The sequence below is a fragment of the Scatophagus argus genome, chromosome 13 (assembly GCF_020382885.2).
Source record: "Scatophagus argus isolate fScaArg1 chromosome 13, fScaArg1.pri, whole genome shotgun sequence".
Taxonomy (NCBI): Eukaryota; Metazoa; Chordata; class Actinopteri; family Scatophagidae; genus Scatophagus; species Scatophagus argus.
In genome coordinates this window covers 4,244,103-4,269,179 of record NC_058505.1, presented here as the reverse complement: position 1 = coordinate 4,269,179, position 25,077 = coordinate 4,244,103, and the positions used below count along the sequence as shown (strand labels likewise).

Genomic DNA, 25,077 nt, shown 5'->3' with positions numbered 1-25,077 from the left:
TGCCATTCAAGTCTCCTCGTCCGCCGCTCCCCAACAACAGAGAGCAAGCTCTGTCCCGCCTCAGTTCTTTGAAACGCACGCTGAACAAGAATGCTGAGATGAAGCAGCAGTTCTCCTCCTTCATGGAAAAGCTGTTCGAGAACAAGCATGCAGAGAGGGCACCGCCCATCCAAGAGAAACAGGAATGCTGGTACCTGCCCATTTTCGGGGTGTACCATCCTCAAAAGCCAGGGCAGATACGAGTCGTGTTTGACTCAAGCGCCCAACAGCATGGTGTCTCCCTCAACTCAGTGCTGCTCACAGGCCCCGACCTAAACAATTCTCTCCTGGGCGTGCTGATACGGTTTAGGAAGGACCTCACCGCAGTCACTGCAGATATCCAACAAATGTTTTATGGATTCCTGGTGCGACATGACCACAGAGACTATCTGAGATTCCTGTGGCATGAAGACAATGACTTCTCAAAGGAAATTCAAGAATATCGCATGCGTGTGCATGTCTTTGGCAATAGCCCGTCCCCGGCGGTTGCCATGTACGGCCTGCGACGAGCTGCTCAGAGAGGTGAGTCAAAGTATGGCGCAGACACTAAGCAGTTTGTCGATAGACACTTCTACGTGGACGATGGGCTAGTCTCCCTGCCCACAGAGTCAGCAGCTATTGACCTGATGAAGCGAACATGTGCATCACTCGCAGAGTCCAACTTGAAACTGCACAAAATTGCCTCAAACAGTGTCGCTGTGATGAAAGCCTTCGAGCCTGAAGAACTGGCCACAGGCATCAAAGACTTAGGCCTAGACGACGAGACCCTGCCTGCACAGAGGAGCTTAGGCCTATGCTGGGACATCAGCACAGACATGTTCACCTTCAAGGTCGCCGTCGCAGACAAGCCTTACACCCGGCGTGGGGTGCTGTCAGTCATTAACAGCATCTTTGATCCCCTGGGTCTGGCAGCGCCAGTGACCATCAGAGGCAGGCTGTTGCTACGAGAGCTGTCCTTTTTTCTGATGCCTCGAACTGGGCTATAGGGGCAGTAGCCTACTTGAGGGCTGTCACTGAAGAGGGCCATTGGGAGGTTGGATTTGTGCTGGGAAAGGCTAAGCTGTCGCCACAGCCAGAACCCACAATCCCACGCCTCGAACTCTGTGGAGCTGTTCTGGCGACTGAGATGGCAGAGCTGATATTAGACGAACTGGACTTCAAGCCAGATGCTGTTAAATTCTACTGCGACAGCAAGGTGGTCCTCGGATACATCTTTAATGACTCAAAGCGCTTCTATGTGTACGTGCACAATCGTGTGCATCGTATACGCCAGACAACGTCCCCAGATCAGTGGCATTACGTCCCTTCAGAACAGAACCCAGCGGACTTAGCCACCAGATCTGTAGCAGCATCACAGCTCATGGACACGATGTGGTTTAAAGGGCCCGACTTCCTCTACAAGCCTCCAGAGATGGAGAAACGTGAGCACTTTGAGGTGATAGGTCCTGAAACAGATGTGGAAGTTAGACCACAAGTGACTGCTCTAGCTACCCACCTCGAAACTAAGAGACTTACCTCTGAGAGATTCCAGCGCTTTTCCACATGGAAGTCCCTGCTGAGAGCCGTTTCCTACTTGAAACATCAGGTGCGTTCACACAAGCCAGGCACAACAGACACACCACAGCACACATGCAAAGGCTGGCATCAGTGCAGTGGGCCTCGCACTCCTGAGGAGCGTGCGGCAGCAAAGAGGCTCATACTAGAGACTGTTCAGAGAGATGCATATCCAGATGAATACGCTGCTCTTCAAGCAAACAGAGAAGTCTCTAGCTCGAGTCAGCTCTTGACCCTTGACCCCTACCTGAGCGACGGTCTGCTCCGGGTCGGAGGCCGTCTCAGACATGCTTCTCTTGACACTGAGGTAAAACACCCAATCATCCTCCCTAAGCATAGCCATGTAACCAAGCTGCTTGTAGAACACTATCATGCTGAAGTGAAACACCAGGGGCGACAGTTCACAGAAGGGGCTATCAGAGCAGCTGGACTGTGGATTGTCGGTGGCAAGAAACTGGTGAGTTCAACACTTCATCATTGTGTGACATGCCGTAAGCTCAGAGGGAAGCTGGAAGTGCAGAAAATGGCTGACCTCCCTCCAGAGCGGCTCGACACCTCCCCACCCTTCACATACGTAGGGCTGGACGTATTTGGACCGTGGACAGTGATGACCCGACGCACTCGAGGAGGTGCAGCGCAGAGCAAAAGGTGGGCCATTCTGTTCACATGTATGAACACTAGGGGGGTACACATTGAAGTCATAGAGTCAATGGATGCCACAAGCTGTATTAATGCATTGAGAAGATTCTTTGCCATCAGAGGCCCGGCAAAGCAGCTCAGATCAGACAGAGGGACGAACTTCATAGCCGCCAGTGCAGAGCTGGGCATGGAGCGTTCTGAGGAAAAGCAGACTGAAATTCTGAGTTATCTCCATAGCAAAGACTGCACGTGGGAGTTCAATCCACCACACGCCTCCCACATGGGGGGAGTGTGGGAGCGTATGATTGGGGTCACACGCAGAATACTAGACTCCATGCTTCTGCAAAACAAGCATACTCACCTGACGCACGAGGTACTGTGTACTTTGATGGCGGAGATATCAGCAATCATCAATGCACGGCCGCTGATTCCCATTTCATCAGACCCCTCCTCTCCCATTCTGCTGTCCCCTGCTATGCTCCTGACCCAAAAGCCAGGCCTACACGCTCCACCTGGAGACTTCACCAGCAAGAATCTCCTGAAAGGTCAGTGGAAACAAGTGCAAGTGCTGGCAAACGAGTTTTGGGGCCGTTGGAGAACTGAGTATTTAAGCACTCTCCACTCAAGACGCAAGTGGCACAGAACTCAGCGCAACCTACAACCTGGAGACATTGTGCTGCTGAAACAGACTCAAGCACCAAGGAACGAGTGGCCAATGGCTTTGGTCACATCGGCCTCTCCGAGCAGCGATGGACGCGTCCGTAAAGTTGAGGTGCAGACGGCATCTCAGGGCTCCTCAAAGACTTACCTGCGGCCCATCTCGGACGTCATCCTTCTTCTTGAAAGAGATTAAAAAGGCACAAACTGAGAGAAAAAAAAAAAAAAGGGTTTAAAGTAAATGTGTGTTGAATAAAGAAAAGTTGAGTTGTGTAGTGGCATTAGTTATGCCAGACGGGGAGTGTTCTGTCCTCAGGTTGAAATATAAAGAAAAGGAAATATGTATTTAAATGGTGTTTTCTACAACTTTGGTTCTTTATGATATACTGTTTATTGCAAAAGAAAAGAGACCTGTATTTTGTAAGGAAAAGGATGAGCTTTTATTTTGAATGACGTTTCTGTTTACATCTGAGTGTTCCCATGAGCCTCCGGTTGGAACGTAATGTAACGTAATGAATGTAAGATTCACGCAGTACTTCAGTTGCTATCACTGTCAGTAATGTGATGTTCCTGATATTTCGCTCTTCAAGTTTTGTACTCCACACACACCCGTGGCAGCAATGTCTTTTTACTCGCTTTTCACCTGCTACACTGGAAAATAAAAGGAGCAAGGCGCTCGCTTCCTGGCTCGTTGAAAACGAGTTTGGCTTGCTGTGGAGTCTGTGTTCACGCACGTAGCTTACACACAGATAGGAACAGTACAATAGTTAATAAAGATGCTTTATGTGACATCTTTAACATTACCAAATCACTGTTCAAGGAAAATGGTACCTGAGACTAACTGTCACACACAGATAACTAATGAACAACATCCAAAGGGCTTAATGATAGCACATGATAATATTAGTTTACTGGGGATTTGCTGTAACCATGAGATGTGAGAATGGTTATTTAGTTTTAATGCTCTCCACAATCATTTGGCTTGGGTGCAGCACCTAAGCCATACAGTGTTGGAGAAAACCCTGCTAGATTTCCAGGAAAAGCAACTTGTAAAGTACATTGTAAAGACTTGTAGAGGCACCAGCTGATCTGTTGGACTGATCTGTTGTAATTTAATTGGTCTGTAATTAACATGGTTTTAATCTTTTAATGTTAGAATTTTACATGTTGCACCTTTGAAATGAAAAATGAACCTGTACATTTTGCTCTGTTATTTTTTCCACTTCCTTTCTGTAAATAATCCGCACAGTGCAGCCTATCCCTTCTTCAGCAGCATGTTGCTATATACAACTCTCATCCTGCTCTATATTCCCTCATTTTTTCCAGATGGACCCTAAACTCCGTCCATCCTTCCCAGACATTGTGAAGCACCTCGAGGAGATCCTCGCACGCCTTAAAGTGGAAGAGATGGAGCACGAGTGTGTCCCGCTCAGTGGGGACAACGACAAGAAGACTATAATGAAAGGTAACAGCAGAGACAACCTGCGATGCTGTGATCTGTCACTTCAGCTTTAGCTTTACGGTCAATAAAAGTCTCCTCCTTCTGTTTACAAGACGATGCCTGGAAATTCCTCTAAAAGAATGTGGCAGGAAGGGAAACCGTAATCCAAGCAAGGCAGCCTATTTTATGTCCTTCTCCTGGCCTGTCTAGCCTTTCACCTCTTTCCTACTGCCTAAATGCACTGCCTGTACTCCAGTACCTTTCAGTCCAGTCCCCTCCTCTCTTCACACCAGTTCCTGTTTATAAGCACGCTGTTAATTCCATGTTTGTCCAGTCGCTTACACAGATAGTTTACTTTGTCCTCGCCCAAACATATGACCAGGTTGTTTAATTTTTACTTCACTTCCTGTTTAGTGCCACAGATTAATATTTCTACTAAAATATCTGCTTTTTTTACCTCAGTAAGCTAATCAAGGTCAAAGTGTGCTAACATTTATCTGAGCGTTGGTGTCATACTTCAAAGAGTCACAGAGCAGACTCCCTCGTTGTGCATAATATAAACGTCACCATGACTTCGGAGGAAAACTGGTCTGAGATCAACATTCTTATTTTGAGATACTTGATCCATGCAAGCCCAGGTTTCACTTCTAATTTGGTCCAGCGTGCAGCCGCCTGCATGTCTGGCCATCATGTAGGCAGGAGGCAGTAGTGTTTTTGTCTAGATGAGCCAAACTGCAGCTCTTCCTCAGTACCACAATTTAAGAAGGAGAACAGCACAAACACGTGATGTCAGAGGATGCAAATCTTGTGTGGTGTTGAAGCTAACAAGATTTCTTAAACAGTCAGCGCCTGTTGACATAAGAAATATCACTTTATGTATCTTGCATTGTGTGGAGAACACGGCCTGGATCTGACAGTTCTTACTGCTTCTCAGATGCTGTCAGTTGTTAAAGTACGTCATGAATTTCTTTTGTTTCTCCCTCCCTCTCGGCCTCCTGCTCCCTGTCTCTGTTTACCCGATAACATCAGCATTTCCTGAAGACCTGGATCGTCCTCGTAGTGGGAAATATTTCTGTTTTTAGCCAAATATTTTTGTAGAGTTGCTGTTTGGTATTGCCCTCAGGTATTTCCTGGCTTAATAGACATGCGTGAGAAGTGCAACAATACTTTTTGATTGTGTGTTCATAAGCATTATCTCTGAGATGAGAGATAACTGATTTTTATGAACTAGAGAAATTATTATTTCTGAACAACTCTTTCCTAACAATGTGATCAATCGCTGTAAGGTAAGTTTTTGTTTTGTTTTTTTATCCCTGTTTCTGTCACCCTCACATTCTTCCGTTCATCTCAGTATTTTTCCTCCTGTGCTATTTAAAGTTTATGGGACTGTTAAGATCCAGCCACACTTCAGTGGTCATTTCTGTTTAAAAAATAAATCACACCCAGTGCTGTTGGAAACATTTAAGGAGCAGAGATTCATTGTACTAATGGCTGTAATGCCACCTAGTGGTTACTTAAGATTCTACCATCAGAGTGCTGTTAACAACATACACAGTCTGTCCCAAAAAGTGAAATATTTACAATCAAAATTTAAAGTTTTGCAAATACAAATGCGATTCTGTCCTTTTGTTCAAGGTGAGAAGATCCAGGGCTTCAAACGACTCAACCCTCTCGGTTTCCAGGATGATAAAATTCCTCCGAAATCTCCCCGCCCTCGACGAAACATCTGGCTCAGCCGCAGCCAATCGGACATCTTCTCCTGCAAAACAGGAAGAAAAGTCAACGTCCAGGACCCTTACTACAACCCCCCCGCTGCTCAGCGAACCTCCAAAGCCCGCAAGATCAACCCGTTCACCGCCCGAGAGGACCTGTGTGGGGGCAAGATCAAGTTTTACGATGTGCCCAGCAAGTCCGTCTTCTCGCTGGTGTTTGACCTTCACTCACCTCCGGGGAGCCTGTTCAGTAACCAGCCGGCGGCTCACGGACCTGGAGGACCCCAACAGGAGGCGTCTTATTACTGGCAACAGCTGCCAGGAAGACAGTGTCACTCCTTGCCGGTGTCGCCCCAGCTGCCCCGCTCCGAGATCTTTCACCTCGCCGCCGCTGGCAGCTCCAATAACACCGGTTCTGTTACCTGTAACTCCAGCCAGCTTTCCACAACGCTGCCAGGTGAGCTGTCAGAGGAGGGATGTCCTCGCAGCATTTTAGATGTAAAAGCTTAATGTCCCATCAAGTTTATTACTGTGTTCAGCTCAACAAAAAAAAGGGTCACATTGAAAAATACTCCAGTATTCAGAATAACAGCAGTTGCTTTACAGTGTGATGAGAAAACCTCAGTACTGCACTGATGGCAAATACTAAACTTATGACTTCAGAGGTGAAGACAGTGTTTCTTTGCTCTGGTTTGGGTTTGGGGAAATTATTTGATTACGTATGTTTTTGTTTCTTTTTGTTACCCAGTTTGTTTTTGGTTATATTGATCCCTATGTGTGAGTTTGTACTTGGCAGAGACAGGATCATCATTCACCAAGTTAGATAATAACTGTCTGAATGTGCACTTGCTCTTTTTCTTTTTTCATTCTTCTTCTTTGTATTTTTCTTCTTCTTCCTCCTCCTCTCCTTCCCGTGTCCCACTTTTCTATCGTTTCCTGTCCTCAGCAGCTCACTCGAGGTACGACGCAGGCCTGATTGGAAACGACTTCCGACAGAAGGCGGCGCTGAGCGGCTGGGCGAAGAAATATGTCGTGGTTGAGATCCCACCTTACTGCAGGCAGAGAGGAGGGGAGGAGGATGGAGAGGCGGACGGGAGGAAGGAGGGAAGCGAGGAGCATGAGTTTGGGGAGAGCTGGTCTCCGATGGTCCCCAGCGGCGAGAGAGACAGCGGAGAGGCGATGGACTGCTCCAGCAGCCTGGAGGAAGAGGAGGAACGACAGAGAGGGACAGACATCTGCCCCATGTAACACACACACACACACACACACACACACACACACACACACAGACTCGTGTGGAGAAGGCGGCAGGGAGGACGTGACGGATTTGGACAGGAGAGGGAGACTTAAACCCCTGGATGGTTAAAAATAGACTGTGGGCCTGGACGTATTTCAGAGATTTTGGAAAATTTAACTGTAAAGAGCAAAGAAGAAGCACTTGATTTTTATCTTTCAAGTGAATGTATCACATGGTGATTAATAAATCAAGCACGACCGACGTTAAGAAATAACCTTCCAAGATATTATCACCCAGGTCAAGTCTCCTTTCAGCACAAACTAAAAGCTTTTATCAACACAATGGACACTCGGCATAGAGATTATATTTTTGAAAAGGATGTTTATATTTAATATTGTGAGATGATGTAGATTTTTTTTCCTTTAATGGTTTCTTATATTAGGTCGACTTTGTCTGTGACGAGGAGTACTGTGTTGTGTATGTGTGAGTGTCTTGATTCATTTCCTTGTGTTTGACGAATGTTTATACTAAATCAAAAAAAAAAATCCCCATATTTTTCTTATTAACGAGGGGGCGTGCTGATATTCAGATGAGGAAGTTAGATGTGGTTTAAAATAACGGAGTGCCTGAAGAACAACACTCGTTTGACGGGTGTTTAAGCTCAAACCGTCCCAGCATCCCTGAACTAAGAGCGCAGATGTTTCTGCACCAGATGTTTCACACCAGCAAGTCTCCAACTACTTCACAGGAAACTCTGCCTAGCAACACCACCCAGCCCATTACATTCAACATAAAAATCAGAGACAATTCATGCTGCAGATTTTTACGTCTTGTATCCCTCTAAGAAAAATGACAGCAGTTTGTAGGCCTGTTGCTATAAAGCAACCAAACTAACACCATTCAGCAGTCAAAGCATTTGGAAGCAGTGGAATGGAGACAGACATGGATATTGTGAAAATGACCTTGTAAAGTTTTTGCCTTTTTAAAAGTTGTTACCAAAAAACCAACTTTTAGACGTCAGACGTCAGTCAGAGTTTGGTTGAATGCAGCACAGGCTTGCAAAACAGTCTCCTGTTGCAACACAGCGACAATGAAATTGTCAGTTATGAGTTTTCCAAGTCAAAATAACACAATCTCCTTTTAGAAATGAAAAGTCGAATTCTTAAACAATAAAACACACAGCTGCCCACTTCGACACACTCAGGGAGTTAGCCGCTGTAGCTTCGCTTATGGTGGCTAATGTTGATTTGGTTGCTCTTCAGTGACTTTACTGATTTTCTGTGTTTGTAAGGTGAAGACCTCTGCACAAGCCCGCAGTTAATTTATAGCTCCTCGTTTTACTCAAATGAGAGCTGCATTTAAACTGAATTAGATGAACCTGTAAAGGTGCAAAACACAGTGCTTACTGTATTGAAAATAACACATCGCTACAAATGAGTGGGCAAATAAAACAAAACACCCCGCATGCCACAAAAGTAAACTTTAGTTTAGTCTTAACTTTAGTCATTTTGTTGATTTTCTCGCCTTTAATTCCTGTTAAGTGCAACACAGATTTAAAATCTGAGTGGGGTGAAATTCAGTCTCCCACCATGCTGTCATTACCACGTCTGGCCACAGTGGCCGCTGTTCTGCAAAACTTGCACAGTTTCGCTTTAAAGTCGAAACTGAAGTGTGTACAGACCAGGAGATCAAAATCAATCATATGTCAAACTTAAAAGAAATATGGCAGATATCCCCCATACTGTTATGGGCTCATTGTTTAAGTGTTATGCTGTTGCTGAGAAGAGGCAGAGTCTTTCCTGCTGTGAATATGCAGTATGTGCAGTCTGCTAGACTCACTTCGTTCTGTCCCCGTGCATAAGAGGAAGTCAAAATTTCATGTGGTTAAAATGAGCATGATTTTTATTTATTTATTTTTTTTTGAATCAATGATTTAGGTCCCACACAAAGCACTCAGCCTTCGAGTCTTAAAGAAAAAAAGTAACTGGGGAACTTAAATCTCTAAACAGGCTTCAGTTTATGAAGTCATTTTACAGATACTCATTGGCTTGGATGAATATGCATTTGATTTGATGGGGGGGAGGGAATAACCTGGTCTTTCAGGTTTTTTCCATTCTGATGAGTCATGTTTGGAAAACTTCTAAAAACTGGTTGTTCTCTGACTGATTATTGGTAATCAGTAGATTTACTTTGGAGTAAATTGTCCCTTAATTTTCTTTCAAGAGATGCTACAGCCTAAGTTCAAGTTGCAAAATTATACTTGGGATTCAGTTTGTTGGAGCACATTTCCCGTAAATTGAGATTTCCTTCTAATCTGAACTGAAATGCCTCACAACAAGGTACTCTGACACACTCCCTCATGCGTTTGCTGCTAACATTTGGTTCGGTTTGTCTCGTTAGATTGTTGATCTCGTGACATTTTTATTTTTATCGACGCAATCTGTGGACGTTGGTGAGAGTTGAATTTCACAGCTTTTCTTTTAGTCGCCCTCATTGGGAAGGTTTGTTAAACATCCTCACTGTTTCCAGTGTTGGTCTGAATTGTTTTCAGTGTACAACCTAAATGACTGTTTTAAAATTAGGTTTGTGTTTGTTGAGCCACGTTTGCCTCTGCTCCAGTACTTCCTCCTGATGGCCACATTCTACTGATGTCGATCACTTCAATAGAAACTAAAATGCACTTGTACAGTCGATATATTCGGTGATCTCCTCTGAACTACTTATCACTACTTTTCTATGCAAGCAGTGTAACTTTAATGACAGTGTTTTACAGTATAAAGGATTCAATATTTATGAGAAAACATTTTTAATGTCTTATGTTTGTACATTTGTGTAAAAAGGTTTGTGTTACCTGCCCTGATAAATACAGACCTGAGATGTTTCCGCTGATCGAGCTTCTCTGAGTTTTCCTTGTGTTTGTCTCTAATTCTCAGACTTCATGTCTCAGACTTTTGCTTTCAGATTTGATCAGTCGGACAGCTGGTTCACATCCTGTTGAAGCGTCTCGGCTCTTTTCTTTTAACAGGTTGGCTGCAGTAAATACTGTGTGACTGGTTTCCTCAGCCAAGCCTCACCTCACTTTGTTCCTTTTTCCCGAAGGATCAATTGCTGATGATCTTTTTAAACATAAAAAAACAAAACCCATGCGGCCATTTGAATAAACTTACTGCAGTTTTGAGGGCGTCTCCAAACTTTCACTCCTCTGTCCATCTGCATGGAAAATGATTTGTCTGCTGCAGAAAAAGTATTTTGTAGCTAATTTTTCAGGAAGTGTCTGTTTGCTCATCCAGAAAAATGTATTCATCATTAAGCAGTTGCTTATTATGATGCATACTAGTAGAATATTGGCTGTTTTTAGTGATCATAAAGTGCTTATCGAGGCCTGGTTATGTATGGACACAGTGCAGACTAACTGACATGAACCTGACCTACGATGTGACGAGTTACTCAGCTTTAAGTTTCAAGTACGGTCATTTCTCGACTGTTGGCTTTCTAACAAAGGCATCAAAGTGACCCCCATTTAAAAAAAAACAAAAACGAATTTGAGTCTCTAATGTTTTTAATTGGTGTATCATTCATACTTCTGCCTGTGTGGAGGAGTCTGCAGCTCAGTCATACAGCATGTGAAGCGCTCGTACAATATAAAGTGATGACAGGACCGAAGGTGCTTTTCCAAAGATATCCATGTACAGATCATCTTTAGAAGTAAAAATATCAGAGATGTTGACCAGACACATCAGATGAGATATACTCGATCATTTCCTTCACACAAAACAAAACAGGGACTGTTTCTTAAAGTTACTCAACACAAGCGTCAGATGTTTAGAAGAAAACCCTGTAAAGTCAGTGTGCTGTTTTCTGATGGGACTTGAGGCTGGAGCGCTGGGTGAAGCTCTTCCCACACAGCGAGCACTCGAAGGGCTTCTCCCCGCTGTGGACCACCGCGTGCCGGATGAGGTTGCACTGTTTGGTGAAGCTCCTGCCGCACTGCAGGCAGCTGAACGGCTTCTCCCCCGTGTGACTCCTCAGGTGCTCTCCAAGCTGACTGAACCTCACGAAGCCTTTGTTGCAGTACGTGCAGCTGAACCTCTTCTCGCCGATGCCGGACATCCAGGGCGTCTTCGTCCTCCTCGCCAGGCCGAAGCTGCCGCGACCGTGCCCGTGCAGAGAAGTGGCCGCTGTGTTTGGCGGCGTTGAATCCTTGTTTGAGTTCCTGGTGTGAGGCGCAGAGTCTCCGTGCTGATGTTGTGGTTGTTGTCTTTTCACTCGTGCTGTGCTCACCACGGCTGAGCGTGATCCAGTTTGAGACAGGAATACGGAGGGAATCGGACCAAACTGTTGCCCTGCACGCGAGCGGCTTGGAGCGACACCGTCTCTGCACTGATTGGACAACCAAAACGGCCCATCACCTTCCTCTGCCGCAAACTCGTGGGCTGAATCGAGAGGAGCTGCGTTCTCGTCTGGCTCTTCATCATCTCTCTCGCGTTTCACCACAAGCTCCTTCCTGTTTAGCTGCTGCTCCGGGAAAGTGTTGTATCCGTCTGCTGGGAAAACCAGAGATCCAGGATCGACCGGGTTCTCAGCTGAACGGCGAGGCTCTACAACGGTCTGGGTAGGTTGTGAGGCTTCAGAACACTGCTCAGCTTCAGAGACTAAAGAAAGCACAGGAATCACATCATTTTTAAGTAGGGGTTTTCAATCTTTAAGTCCATCCAAGCTCATATAATTTAATATGAGCTACAACAGCTGTATTTCCTGAATATTAAATTATTCATAAGATTTGTTGCACAAGAGGGATTAGAAAGGATTTATATTCAATAAGCAGAAACAATACTCGATTTAACATTGGTTAAATGCCATCAAACCCCAACCTTGGCCCTCAGAATAACCACATCTTACAGTAATCTGTAAACCCAACGAGGCCAAGAGCAACAGGACCAGAGGCTGCACTGACAAACACAAGGTGTGGTCAGTGTGACCTGAATTTATTTGACTTCAGCAGGTTCCAACACACCAAAGTTATGAAAGAAAGCTGATTATGACACTTGCTGCTTACTAATGTGCTGCTTCCGATTTATCTTTAGCTCTCACAGTGATTACGGCAAAGTGAAAGGACATTCAAATGTGCTAAGAAACGTGGGTATTTTTGTCACAAATTCTGTAATCATACACCTGCTGTTTCGGTGTGTATCTGAAACCCAGCGTGGTGTGTGTGTGTGTGTGTGTGTGTGTGTGTGTGTGTGAGAGAGAGAGAGAGAACTCACCCAGTGTGTCCTCTGGGTTGTTCTTCCACATGTCTTTGATCAATATGTGATCAGCTTGATCAGCACGCTGCAACACCAGGCTCAACATCAGCACTCCCAGAGAAAAGATTAAATTCATCTCACACTGTGCAGTCAGTATACGGTGAGTTTACATCAAAGTACTGTGGACTTACTGTGGAAAATGTAATTTAATGGAAATAAAGTGTACAAAGAAATAAAATACAGTAACATCCAAGCTTTGGATTTGTCGTTTAAATGACAATGGATCTTCTCTGTTTAATGTTGCTGTCAATTCAATACATCTGAGTTTTGGACTGTTGGTCAGACAAAACAAGCAACTGGAAGACATAACCTCGACTTCTGGAAATGTTCATTATTCGCTGCCATTTATGGACTATATGATAAAAAAGATAAGATAAGATAATCCTTTATTAGTCCCATAACTGGGAAATTACAATTTAAATTAAAAAGCAGAATACTAGAGATTAGATAAATATATGTTAGTGCTCATACCGGCTGCGGTTGATTTTGAGCTTCAGCATCCATCAGTCTGTCCCAAACTGTGATCTGTCTCTCTTTGTCCAACACTACTTTGACTAGAGGACAGAGTCAACAACGTAAAGGCAGTTTAAAAGCAGAAACTATAACATGACATCCTCCATCCAGGAAATGAGACTGACCATTCCGTCCTCACCTGACCTCCCGGTTCTCCTCCTGGTCCTGCTCAGCTCTGTCTCCATCAGCGCACACTTCCTCTTCAGCAGGTCGATGTCCCGCCGGCTCTCGGTCACCTCCAGTCGGAGCACCGCGCAGCTGTCATCCACACGCCGCTTTATCTCCGCCACGGCTGCCTTGGCCAGGACCTCCATGACGGACAGTAGCTGGCTGTGGAAGCTGCGGTTCTCCATCTTACACCGACTTCACCTGTTCAGTCAAATATAAATAAATAAAAATGCAACGCCTGTATGTCATATATTTCACCCACTTTAAGACTGAATGTTCGTAAACTGCTTGTCACAGTATTTTGTTATATATATGCTGGGGACCGTAATTTTTTACGCGGATGGCAGTTAGACAGAGACGCTCGTTTTCAGTACCTTCACGGCTCGTACGGGTGGTCTCACACACACCCTCTTCTTTCTCTCTCATTAACGCACTCTGCCATCTTCTGCTACAAGAAGTTAATACGGGCTGAGGGCGGGGTGGCTGTTTATGCGTTTTTAATGTTAGCAGCGTTACAAACTCAACGTTATTCCCGCCGCTAAGGTCCGTACTGGAATTCAAATCCAGGTTAGCGTAATACCGTCACTTGCAGCGACAGGTGAATTACCGTAAATATTTGGCTACATCCGCACTGTGAACCAAGAGCCGGAAGTTAGGACTCGACCTTAAGAGGTGTGTTTGACAAACAGATATTCAGTGTCGAGGTCAGCCTTGATACGCAGTCAGCCGAAATGCTGCAGCTGATGATTATTAAGTGTTTTTGGACCGAAATCAGTTCACTAAATTCTTAGTAAAAATAGAAACACAACATACATTCATCAGTGGTTTACCAACATTTACACGTGCTATAGAAAGTATGAACACCAGCCAAAGGGATTTTTCATCAGAAATGATATATTAACCATTAATAAAGTCACCTTCACACTTTGTGTGAGGGTTTCCAGGGTGGGGCCCAGGCAGCAGGTGCCACAGGCTACTATTTCATAATATGTAACATTGCACAATATGTAGTACACTAATACCCAAGTAATATGTACATCTCAGAAATACAATTGAGAAAGAGCAGCGTTGGAGTATCTCTGAGTATATTAGCTAAGCTGTTGCGTTTATGCACGGTTTTGAGATTATTGCACATTACTTGAATGTTTCCGTTTCATGCTACTGTATATTTCTGATCCAGTATATTTATCAAACAGCTGATATTTCAGTGATTTGGAAGCCCAATCATTTATATGCCGACATATGATCATTTGATAAAACAGTGTTTAAAATAGCTGAAAGTAGAGACAGCTGCAATATAATCCTTCCATATTAATACATCAGTATTAGCAATGTAGTAATAGAACATCCACTATGTCTGCCTGGGATCATTAAAGAGTAATTTTACTATTGATAGCTGAAGTATGTTTTGTTGCTAGTACTTCTGTACTTTGACCTGAGTAAAATATTGAATTCACAACATTTTTCCTGAGTTTTTTTTTTTTTTTTTTTTTTACACCTTTACACTTCTGTAGTAGGATTTTTTTGCATTCATTAGAAGTACCCTGTGGGAACACTTGGTACTTTGGACTGCTCTCTGTAGTTCTCTGTACTAAACAGGTACTTTATGGTACTTGGGGATATACCTTTCGGTTATTTGCAGAGGTGATGTTGGTGTTGTGAGCTGTGATCTGTGGTAATAATGTGTTCTATAGCAGTATGATGCCTGGGTCTTTGTGATAATTCGTAGTAATTTGTTGTGCTGTTTATTAGTTTGTGGCATGTTGTGGCAGTAGGATGTGATACATAATGTGGTGGCTTTTGTATTTTGTGGTCCTTCTAGAGGTGTCACTGAGGCTCTGTGTGGTGCTTTAGTTTTGTTTATCAGTACTGACGTGCACCACTGATGTACATCTGACACAGTCAAATGAAACTGGCTGAAATTCGTTGAATTTGTCCCGTTCGTACATTTTCTGGCTCTGTCCATCCGTTGGTATCAGAGTGCGAGGCACACATGGCACACAAAGGGAAATAGATGCCTTGTACAGATACACTGAACTGATTTCCCTACTCAATCAGCAGAGGCGGAGAAACTGTGGGCCACATACAGAGAGAACGCAAAAGAAATTGAGAGACACTCAGGAAGTTAACAGGGGAAGTTCGGTGGTTTCTTGCGTCATCATTTTATGCTGCTACTTGTGTGCCGATGCAGAGTGAAGGTAGGAACACACGTATTCGCTTTTTAACTCGATCCTTTCCTCACGATTTCTTCTCTGAAACGTCTTCCTAAAGGTGGGCAGGCAGGGAGGGCTGGTGGCCAAACGGAGGGCAGTGGCAGGTGTCAGGAAGACGGAGGGGATGGGGAGTGAGTTTCAATGTCTGCCTGAGTCTGTAGGTTCAGGCTTTAAGAGTGCTCGACTTCCGCTGCAGTGAAAAGGGGGGGCCGCGATGGCCTTGACATGCGGCGGCGGGGACAGAACCGTCCTGTAATGGACACGGCCCTCTGGCTTTAGCTGGGATTGGAGGTTTAAGCGGGTCCACCGGCAACAGAGCGACATTATGGTGTGACTGTAATGAGACATTCAGAGGCTCGTTTCACTGAATAAGAGAAGTGCAGAGACAAGGGTGTGGCCTCTGGTTTGGAAGCAAAAAAAACCTGAGTGCATCAGGGGGAAGTTAATAGACTCGTATGCAGGATGAACATTCACTTCAATTTGTTGTTTGATTTTAGGGGAGATTGTTGTCTGCAGCGTGAAAGTTTTGTTACTTCTGCCTTTTCAGGGTGAAAGACAAACCAAGCTATGTTGTAACACTCCGGCTTTTACACACCAACTCGTACCAATGCAGCAGAGCTTACCGAAGGAACAACCTGCACCCAACAACATGCACTGAAGCAAAGCAAAAGGAAACAGAAACGACAGCAGCAGCAGCAGCAGCAGCAGGACGGTGAAATCACTGAAATGTACAGCGCCTCTGTACAGCCACTGTCACATTAACCGAGTTGGTTAACACATCCGAGATCCACACAGACAGTCAGTCGGTCGGTCGGTCGGTCAGTCAGTCGATCGGTCGCAAGCAGAGCAGCTCGGGCCGGTCTGAATGTGAGGTGGAAACAGCCAACAGGAAGAGATGAGGAGAGTTCGGAGAAAAGGAGGGAACAAAGAGAAGGTGTTTGGATGTGATCTGCTGGATCACCTGAATGCCTCCTCTCAAGAGAGTAAGTGAACTGACTTTTTTTTTTCCCCTGTAACCATTTCCTTAATTACAGCACACACTAAACAGCATCCTGTGCAGATGAACAGCAACAACATCACCAGAAACAACACTGACTAACAGTGCAGGGTTCACAGAACAACATGAGAATCCATGTGGGTTCACGCGTGTTTGTGTCAGTATTTCAGAACACAAATGATCGCCTCTTGAAAGTTGACGGTTGCTTTTATTTGGTCAGATTATTTGTAGTGTTTTTAAAACACTTGGTGTCTGTTTTTGCTGTGATATTTCAGACACATGAAGTCAAAGAAAGACATGCTGACTTTTTATTAAAAGCTCATGTTCAACTGTTTTTTGGTGCGAGAAAGCACTCTGCATTTAGAGCACCAGCTCTGCTCTCTAAAGGGAAACCCTTAGTCACGTTTTACTGTCAGCCTTGTGAATAAACAGCACCACTTCATTTATCTAAAGGAGCCCTTAGTTTTCAACAGCCCATGCTGCCATTTTACATCCCTTAAATGTATGCTGTGCAGAATTTAGAAGAAGAAGAGGAATGTGAGCGCCTGTATTTGTTTTCTTCCCACAACAAATTGACACTTAAACTCCACGCTTTGAATGTTTCAGGATGTGATCCATTTATTCTGCGCATCACGTATTTGGCTAACAGTTTCAAAATAATAATCTGCAAATAATCTGCTTGGCAATAATCTGCTAAAAAGGACAGAAAATACCCGCACACAGCTCACACATCTCATCCCCAGTGCTTTTGTTCTGTTCTACATGGACGAGACGTTTTGTCCACAGCTTGTCCTCCTCAGATGTCCCTGTAGAATACGTGTATGTCAGAAACAAAACATATAAAGGCTCCTTGACCTCCATGTACAGAACCTACAGATAAAAGTGTATGTTCAAAGCTAAAATATATGAACATTTTGCATTATTGTTCCTATACATGTTTTTATTCAGTCCTTTAATTTGAGTCACTTACTGTCCGTCCCACAGTCCCTCAGGTCCTGCGGTGCTGCAGTGAGTTTGTTGAGACACATGGAATCGTGGATGGGATCTACAGGTTGTCCGGCGTGTCGTCCAACATACAGAAACTACGGTGTGTGTCTGCGCCTCCCACTAACGCTATCTGTGAGTGTGTTGTGTACTCCGTGAGGATTGTGAGATGTGCTGATGTGTGTGTGTGTGTGTGTGTGCGACCAGGGGAGAGTTTGAGAGCGACGGGAGTCCAGATCTGAACAAGGACGTGTACCTGCAGGACATCCACTGTGTCAGCTCTCTGTGTAAAGCGTATTTCAGAGAGCTGCCCAACCCTCTGCTCACGTACCAGCTGTATGACAAGTTTGCTGTGAGTAGCACACACACATCAACATTTCACACCCCCCCCCCCTTAGATGAAAGTAGAAATGCAATAGTCTGAAAGTATTCCATTACAAGTAAAAGTGTTTTCAGCAAAATGTACTTAAAGTATCAAATGTAAAAGCACTCAGTGCAGTTTGTCTCATTTTTAAATTTTATGTTATTATAGAATAATACATTACTCTGTTTCAGTCAGTAACTAATACACGTAAGAGCATTTTAACGTTGTAGTTCAAACATATGTTTGTTAAGTAAAAAGTAACTACAAGTATAAAGTAGCGTAAAATGGTAATACTCAAAATAATTCCAATGTGTCAAGCTTGTACTTAAGTACAGCACTTGTGTAAACGCAATTAGTTGTAGTTATATTACATTCACGCATATTTTCTGACAATTAAAGTGGAATAAAAAGCGCTGACTTATTACAAAGTGATGAATAAAAACCACCCGGCCGCGTTGCAGGAAGCTGTGGCCATCCAGCTGGAGGAGGAGAGGCTGGTCAAGATCAGAGATGTGCTGAAAGAGCTGCCGAGACCACATTACAGGTACCGTCCTCTGCTGCCTCGTTTACTGTTCCCGTGCAGTTTTCCCAACTAAGTCTGCATAAAAAGCCTGCTTTGGCTGCCAGAAGAAACCGATGACAACCAGCGTTGTTACTTCATGATTGGTGTTGAAAAAGTATTGAAGTATTGATGCATTTGTCAGCTTCGTTCTCGTGTCCACGCAGATTTTAGGGCTCTGCCATCAGGGAGCCACGTGGGGAAGGGAACTGGTCGATAATTATATGGTCACTTTGCACAGCAGACTTACAGAAATGTGTAGTAGATTTCAGATTTTGTCTGACAAATCCCATATGAATTGATTATGGAGGTTAAATTAACTAACAAGTCCATTAACATAGAAACAAATAATTTAGTCACAGCTTTTGAAAGCTTTTCACTCACTTACTTGTGCTCCAGCTTACGTCTCTTTAACCTTTCACTTCCTCTCCATCAGGACTCTGGAGTTTCTTATGCGCCATCTTGTCAGAATGGCATCACATTCCTCAGAGACCAACATGCACGCCAGGAACTTGGCCATCGTGTGGGCCCCCAATCTGCTCAGGTTTGCTGCTGTCAGTGATGTGTTGTCCACCTCTGGTGAAATACTGCTGAGCAAGCGACTGGTCTGCGGTCTGCCCTGACTCTGCTGCAAAATATACATTAACCATTTGCGTAACATTCCCAACATTTAGCCAATAGAGCCATTTTGTGCTATAAATCATTATTATATTTCACTCTTTTTCTTCATTTTTGTCCATCCATTCATCAGCCAATCAATCAAACTGTCTATCTGTACGTTAAGGTCAAAGGATATTGAGGCGTCTGGGTTTAACGGCAGAGCGGCCTTCATGGAGGTCAGGGTTCAGTCCATCGTGGTGGAGTTCATCCTCACTCATGTCCCTCAGCTGTTTCCTGAACAAGGTAACACACTAGTCTGATAAGAATGAAACTGAAACGCCATTTTGTTTCACTTCATTTATCCTGCGTGAAATGATGAGTAAATCTGGGCTGCAGCTCAGGCTTTTGGACCCACTCAGACCCGCGCTCCTTCACCGACTCGCTTCTGTCGTTATCAGGTCTGTTGAGTGAGAGGAGGAAGTCCCTCCCTTCCCCCACAGCAGCGTCCTGTCAGGAAGAAGGGTTTTTCAAATCTGTTCCTGCTCAACCTGTCCCCAACTTTGGTAATATCAGCCCAGGAGACGGCCCTCTACCCATAAGACCCTACCACGCTATCATTGAAGGCACTGACAAGTGAGTAAACTCATTTAACTGTCAGGAAGATCGATAATTATCAGCTGGTACGTCCTCTGTAAGTCTGTGATTAGGCTTGGACAGTCCGAGTGTCCAAATACCCATTTAACCAATCAGGCAACATGATCTCACGTTAGGCCTGATTTACGTAAACAGTTTTTACAATGAAATAATGCTTGCAGTGTTTACCGCCATTGTGACATTACATTACATCGTCTGTGTCTCGTTCAGGAGGAAAGGATCTCTCAAGGGCAGAAAGTGGATGTCCATCTTCAACATCGGAGGACGATTCCACGACCCACGACGGCGGCAGAAACACTCAGCCAAAGGTACAAAACCTTTTCACAGTTGCTAGTCCAGGTAGTTTGTAGTCCACTTTGAGATATTTTTCTTAAACAACTGGTATTTTGTTTCAGAGAAAGACGGACCCGTTTTGAGACCAGCAAGAAGCATGGACTCCCTCAGCTCCCCGTCCTATCCGAATGAAGGTGCTGTATGCATAATTTGATTGTTTTGATTGACCGATCCAGCAAGAAAATAGTTCCAGGAGAAAATGTTGACAGTAAAGCCTGTGGATTCTCCAAAGTAACTGGGATATCGAAGGACACAACAAATTGTTTTTCAGTTGACATTTTCAAGTATCATTTTTCAATACTTAGTGCACCACAAACAAAAGTCAAAACCCTCATACCACTGAGGATAAGCGGAGAAAAGGTACTTCTCTGGTTTGTGAACCCCTGAGGACAAAATCTGAAAATGGCTCTTTGGACTTGTTGATTGTTGTCTTGTCTTATTTCAGGTTCCAGACGTGCTGGCCAGCACCCACCTTCCACCAACCCCTCCACAACGTCACCCCTCATCACCTCCTCCCCCAAACCCGGCTCAGAGGCGTCCACTGGTGCGATAGGTGGCAGTGAATATGCTGTGACCTACCGCAGGGGAACCGGATTAGTAAGCGGGGGGACCCAGGGCACTTACACTGCCCTTGACCCTGAGGGTTTGGGACTCGCAAGCAATGAGAATCTCCAGTCCAGATCCCCAGGACTCTCCACTAAAGCAGGCCGAAGAGCAGCCATGCACATCACGGGGCCCACCTTAGTCACTGTGCCCCTGCATATCACCTCTAACCTGGCATTAGGAGTGCTGCAAGGCGGCGGCGGCGACAGGGTCATCCATCGTGGCAAAGATAAAGAAGGAGACAGGGTGGAAGGTAAGGAGGAAGGAGAGAAGGCGGAGAGGCGGGAGAGCAGAGTGGTGGAAAGGAAGGTGGAAGATGACAGAAAGGCTGAGGAGAAGGAGAATAATCACAATGGGAAAGTGGCAGACGGGGAAGAAGTTATGGATGCAGAAGGGAATTCGGGCGCAGGAGGTGACAATGAAGGAAAGAAGGAGGAGGAGGAGGAGGAGGACAGAGTGCAACGTCGATGGAAGAAGATGGGAGGTCGAAGTGTGTCCAGAGAGCAACGAGCCAAAAGCCTGACCTCCAACACTGAGGAAGATGAAGTCAAGGACGGTGATGAAAATAGTGAATACATGGGTAATTTCTGCATCTTTCACAACTTTATTGTTTTCATTATCAATTATTTTATAAATGATGTTTTATAATCACCACCGCCCACCAAGAAGGTTCACACCCCACAATGCTGATGCATCTTGTTGGATCTGGTCAGAAGTGTGACTGGTTGCACTTGTAACCACACCCAGCTGTGATGTCGCACTAAGCTACTCACTGCAGGGACTGACATCAGTGCATTTAATCCTGATATTTCATTTTCCATCTTTACTGTACTCTTCTCACCTAGAACGTCTCTATTACGCATATGCAAATATTCATATTATATAGTATTATACAGTACAACAATCTGTTCACTCATCATGATGTTTTATTATCAGACCCCTGATCTTAGCCTGGTGCTTCATTCACAGACATGAAGGGAATGAATCCCACCGATTTTCAGCCAGAGGTGAATGAGTATGTTTTTGATGCGTCAGACGTCCTCAACTCAACTGAGGTGGAACAGGATGACTTGGGGCTCTCCGGCTACGTTGAAGATAACTTTGAATTCCTGGACCATATGGACTGCAACGCCTCGTATCAGGTGTGTGTGTGTCTGTACAGGTGGGGTTTGAACAGCGGAGCAGAAAATAGAAACTTTTCTCCCCTGCGATCCTTTTTACACTTCCTGTCTCTCTTTACCTGCTAGGTGAAGGAGTTCTCTGTCGAACCTCCCGGTCACTCGGACGATGAGTATGAGCTTATGGAGCAAAATCAATCCTCCAGTCCTCCTGCAGAGCCCCAGAGACAGCAGCAGCTTGACCCTGAGGCACACAGTCCCGCAGAGCTAAAGCCACACAGGCCGCTCAGCCTCGACATACAGAACCGACACACTAAGTCCCTCAGCTTGCCTTACATGACCTCACCTGTCCACGGACCAGACGAGTCCTCCTCTGAAGACGAGGCGGCAGGGGACGTCAGTTACGATCACGATTACAGCAGTGAGGACGACGAGTGCATGTTTGTCAAGAGCCTGCCCCCTGATTTCTTTCTGAACGACCACGAACGATTTGAACCGGATGTTGAACCCGACTGCTGCGATCTTGATGGAGTCCCTGTTGATCGGTTACAGATCTCTGAGGAAAGAGAACACCAGTCACCAAACACTGAATTTCCTGCACATAAAGAATCGAATGATGAAGATCAGGAGTGGGAAAGGAAGGACGAAGAAGATGAGGATGAAGAAAAGGAGTTAACAAAAATGGATGAAGTTGTTCACCAGGAGGGAGACCATCCAGAAAACAACTGGCAAAGGTGACGCTGACTTCTATTTGGCAACTGAATACAAGTCTGTTGAACTCGACATGAACTCAGTTGTCATGCAAGTGCATTTCTGTTGGCCATTTGCTTTAATGTTCAAGTATTCAGCACCTTCAAAGCTGCTTTTGTCAATATCTTTATACTTTAACAGTGGGTCAAACGGTGCATGTAGTTAGAAGCACACAAACAGTTACACAGCGTTCACGCATCTTTCAGCTCATTGTCTCAGTTTTAAATCCTGCAGAAGTACTGTTTGGTTCAGATGCATCAGGCAGATGTGGAACATAGTGGAACATGTAGAAACAGACCTAAAAGAAGAACGAGGAACCCGACTCCAAACAAACGAGTGTTGCTCCGTATCTGTATGTAGCATCTGTAAATGGGCAGCTGTTCGCTAACATGTTTGGCACATCAGCTTTATAAGGTGCTGATAGGTTAAAGTTTTGTTTACAGCTTGTTGTGCTGCCCCCAAGTGGACAAAAAATCACTTAATGCAGGTTTAGAGCATTAATTTGCCCTTAATCCAAGCTAAATTGATTTGGTCTGGTATGACCAGTGGCTTAAGGTGATGCAGTACGTCGTAGCTAATGTGAGCAAACCTCAGATTCTGTCAGTTTCAGCATTTTGCATTATCCTGTAATTCCTACCCGCCGCCTCGTTTTGAAGCCACTGCATTTGCAGTAGAATCATTTTAAAGTCCTTTAAAAAGTCTTTCTCATGTCCTCTTATTGATGTCTTAAATGTGTCTATCTGTCACCCATTTACAGCAAAGTGACAGAGGAAGATCACACAGATCAACATCTCACTTCAGAGGCATCGACACACTGCAGCGATGACTTTCCACCGCCGGGTGGTGACGAATCGGGCACCACGGCTCACATGAGGGTCACGGAGGAGAAAGAAGTTTCTGACAATGCTCTCACTGATTACCCACCTTGTCATGCAGATTCTTGTGTCGTACAGAAAGAAACTGTGGCCGATGCTACGTCAGAGGAGTCCGGAGACCCGACTGTAGGGGCAGCAGAACAGCCCAGAACCTCTGCTAGAGAGGATACAAACGAGAGAGACAGTGATGAAGGAGAGGACAAGACGGTATGCAAAGAAGTAGAGGACACATGTCAAGAAACTGTTCTGGAAATAAAAGAAGATGATGAGGGCATGTGGGGAGAAACCACTGAGGAAGGCAATGAGGTGAGAGCTGACAAAAAACATGAAGAGAAGATGCAGGAAGGTGACAAAGAGCAGGATATTGTAATTTGTAGGACAAACAGTGAAATCTGGGATGAACTTGAGGATGTTGTATGTAAAGTAATAGAAGAAGAGGAAAGTAAGCAGGCTGAGAAGACGAGTGGAGGACAAAGTGTTGCTGAGGAGGGAGATAAGGTCGAAGATGTGGCAGCTGGAAAGCAGGAAGAGCACATAGCACGGGTTTCAGGAGAGAAAACGGTGGAAGTTGACGAAGCAGGGACAAACCAGAGAGAAGTTAGCGTCGAGGCAGCTGAAGCAAAGCTCAAAGACACGCAGATGCAGCAGGAGTTTGAGGAAAAAGAGACGAGTGAACTAGATGAGGCAATTCAAGGGAAGCACGTCGTCAACGACGAGGCCCAGCATCACGACAGAGAGGAAGTGATTCCAAATGAACAAGAGAAGAATGACAAAGAAGGAGCCGAAGACCAGCGAAGAACGCAGCCAAGTGTAGATCTGATCAGGGCTGATATGAAGGTACTGAATGAGGGCAGAAAGTGTGAGACAAGTGACTGCAGCCATGGAGGAGTAGGAAGGAAGCTGGTCACTTCCAGACACCCGAAGGTTCACCAAGTCAAAGCGGTGCCAGTCGTGCCTCCGAAGCCGCAGCACTGCAAAATCACCGCCCTGACCCTCCGACAGCAGCAACAGCAAAGGGAGAGAAGAGACGCCGACAGAGAGAGAGAAAACTCGCTGAAAGTCCAGACAGAGCGGGACAAAGACGAGGAGGACGGAGACGACGGCCGGGGGGAACGGGACAAGCCGACGCTCAGGGGAGGGGAGAGAGAGAGGGAGAGGAGGAGGGATGGCGATGAGAGTGCCGCCATGAGGGACACGAGCAGGAACAGTCCCATCAGCATGTGTTTTGACGAGGCCGTCGCCATAGCAACCATGAGGCGGGAAAAAGAGAAGGAGTGTGAGAAGGAGAGGCAGAGGGAGCGGGGAAATGAAGCACAGTGAATTTCATTTTTTTTTTGTCTGTATATTGATTTAAACTGATTTGACTATACAAACTATTTGTGTAGCACAGGGGCTTTAACTTCCCAGCACTGGCTGAGGATTTTCTTCCAGTCTTTCTTACAGTGTTGTCCATGCAGCACTACTAAAGATGTAAAGATTTAACAGTGTTAGCATCTTAAACCCCTAATGGCACCAGGACATCAGGAAGCTAGTGAACATCTGCAAGTGTGCTACCTGCTATTAAATTAACTAAACAAAAAGCAAGCACAGAGATGGGATTAAATGTGAAGTGCTGCTGAAATACAGTGAGGATGAAATGTTTGACAATCCATCTGAATAAACTGATGTTTTCTATCTAAACCCAGAACTTCTAGGTTTATTGAACAAAACATACAATTATTTGATAAACAATTTTTTCAAAAGTTAGCCTTAAATCCAGCT

At 44.9% G+C, this 25,077-nt stretch overlaps 3 protein-coding genes across 6 annotated transcripts in view; 2 read left to right on the top strand and 1 right to left on the bottom strand.

Annotated features, from left to right (window-relative positions):
- The window catches only part of tesk2 (testis associated actin remodelling kinase 2), a 35,582-nt gene extending 25,414 nt beyond the window's left edge, over positions 1-10,168 (top strand). The window contains exons 11-13 of one of the 2 annotated variants that reach the window (XM_046408637.1): positions 4,216-4,354; positions 5,966-6,499; positions 6,992-10,168. In XM_046408637.1, the coding sequence (XP_046264593.1) occupies positions 4,216-4,354; positions 5,966-6,499; positions 6,992-7,290 (972 nt within the window). In that variant the 3' untranslated portion in view covers positions 7,291-10,168. Of the gene's footprint in view, positions 1-4,215; positions 4,355-5,965; positions 6,500-6,988 lie in introns of both variants that reach the window. The other variant, XM_046408635.1, reaches the window with a different exon arrangement.
- A 652-nt stretch (positions 10,169-10,820) lies between these two features.
- Positions 10,821-13,826, bottom strand: si:ch211-155e24.3 (uncharacterized protein LOC100150696 homolog). 2 transcript variants are annotated; one of them, XM_046408648.1, is made up of 5 exons: positions 13,641-13,826; positions 13,238-13,467; positions 13,057-13,139; positions 12,544-12,610; positions 10,821-11,931 (listed from the first exon to the last, which is right to left on the bottom strand). In XM_046408648.1, exons 2-5 carry the CDS (start codon positions 13,449-13,451, stop codon positions 11,123-11,125), a joined length of 1,173 nt encoding a protein of 390 aa, XP_046264604.1. In that variant the 5' UTR covers positions 13,452-13,467; positions 13,641-13,826; the 3' UTR covers positions 10,821-11,122. The 2 variants fall into 2 exon arrangements, with proteins under 2 accessions (XP_046264604.1, XP_046264603.1); XM_046408647.1 differs by lacking the exon at positions 13,641-13,826 and having other exon boundaries at positions 13,238-13,607.
- A 1,539-nt stretch (positions 13,827-15,365) lies between these two features.
- si:dkeyp-68b7.12 (rho GTPase-activating protein 30) lies at positions 15,366-25,000 on the top strand. Of its 2 annotated transcripts, XM_046407861.1 has the most exons (15): positions 15,366-15,464; positions 16,027-16,462; positions 17,461-17,563; positions 17,668-17,812; positions 18,286-18,368; positions 18,820-18,927; positions 19,168-19,286; positions 19,442-19,616; positions 19,848-19,945; positions 20,033-20,104; positions 20,416-21,153; positions 21,543-21,715; positions 21,821-22,425; positions 23,199-23,296; positions 23,378-25,000. In XM_046407861.1, exons 2-15 carry the CDS (start codon positions 16,375-16,377, stop codon positions 24,634-24,636), a joined length of 3,864 nt encoding a protein of 1,287 aa, XP_046263817.1. In that variant the 5' UTR covers positions 15,366-15,464; positions 16,027-16,374; the 3' UTR covers positions 24,637-25,000. The 2 variants fall into 2 exon arrangements, with proteins under 2 accessions (XP_046263817.1, XP_046263816.1); XM_046407860.1 differs by having other exon boundaries at positions 23,199-25,000.
- Positions 25,001-25,077: the final 77 nt, after the last annotated feature.

Excerpts from the sequence above, each read along its gene's own strand:
- si:dkeyp-68b7.12 (XM_046407860.1), top strand. The coding sequence starts at position 16,375 with ATGAGGAGAGTTCGGAGAAAAGGAGGGAACAAAGAGAAGGTGTTTGGA. Across the intron at positions 17,813-18,285 it reads AGCTGTATGACAAGTTTGCT|GAAGCTGTGGCCATCCAGCT; the intron begins GTGAGTAGCACA and ends GCCGCGTTGCAG. Across the intron at positions 21,154-21,542 it reads TGAAAATAGTGAATACATGG|ACATGAAGGGAATGAATCCC; the intron begins GTAATTTCTGCA and ends CTTCATTCACAG.
- si:ch211-155e24.3 (XM_046408648.1), bottom strand. The coding sequence starts at position 13,451 with ATGGAGAACCGCAGCTTCCACAGCCAGCTACTGTCCGTCATGGAGGTC. Across the intron at positions 12,611-13,056 it reads CTCAAAATCAACCGCAGCCG|CGTGCTGATCAAGCTGATCA; the intron begins GTATGAGCACTA and ends CTGGTGTTGCAG. Across the intron at positions 11,932-12,543 it reads CAACCCAGAGGACACACTGG|TCTCTGAAGCTGAGCAGTGT; the intron begins GTGAGTTCTCTC and ends TGCTTTCTTTAG.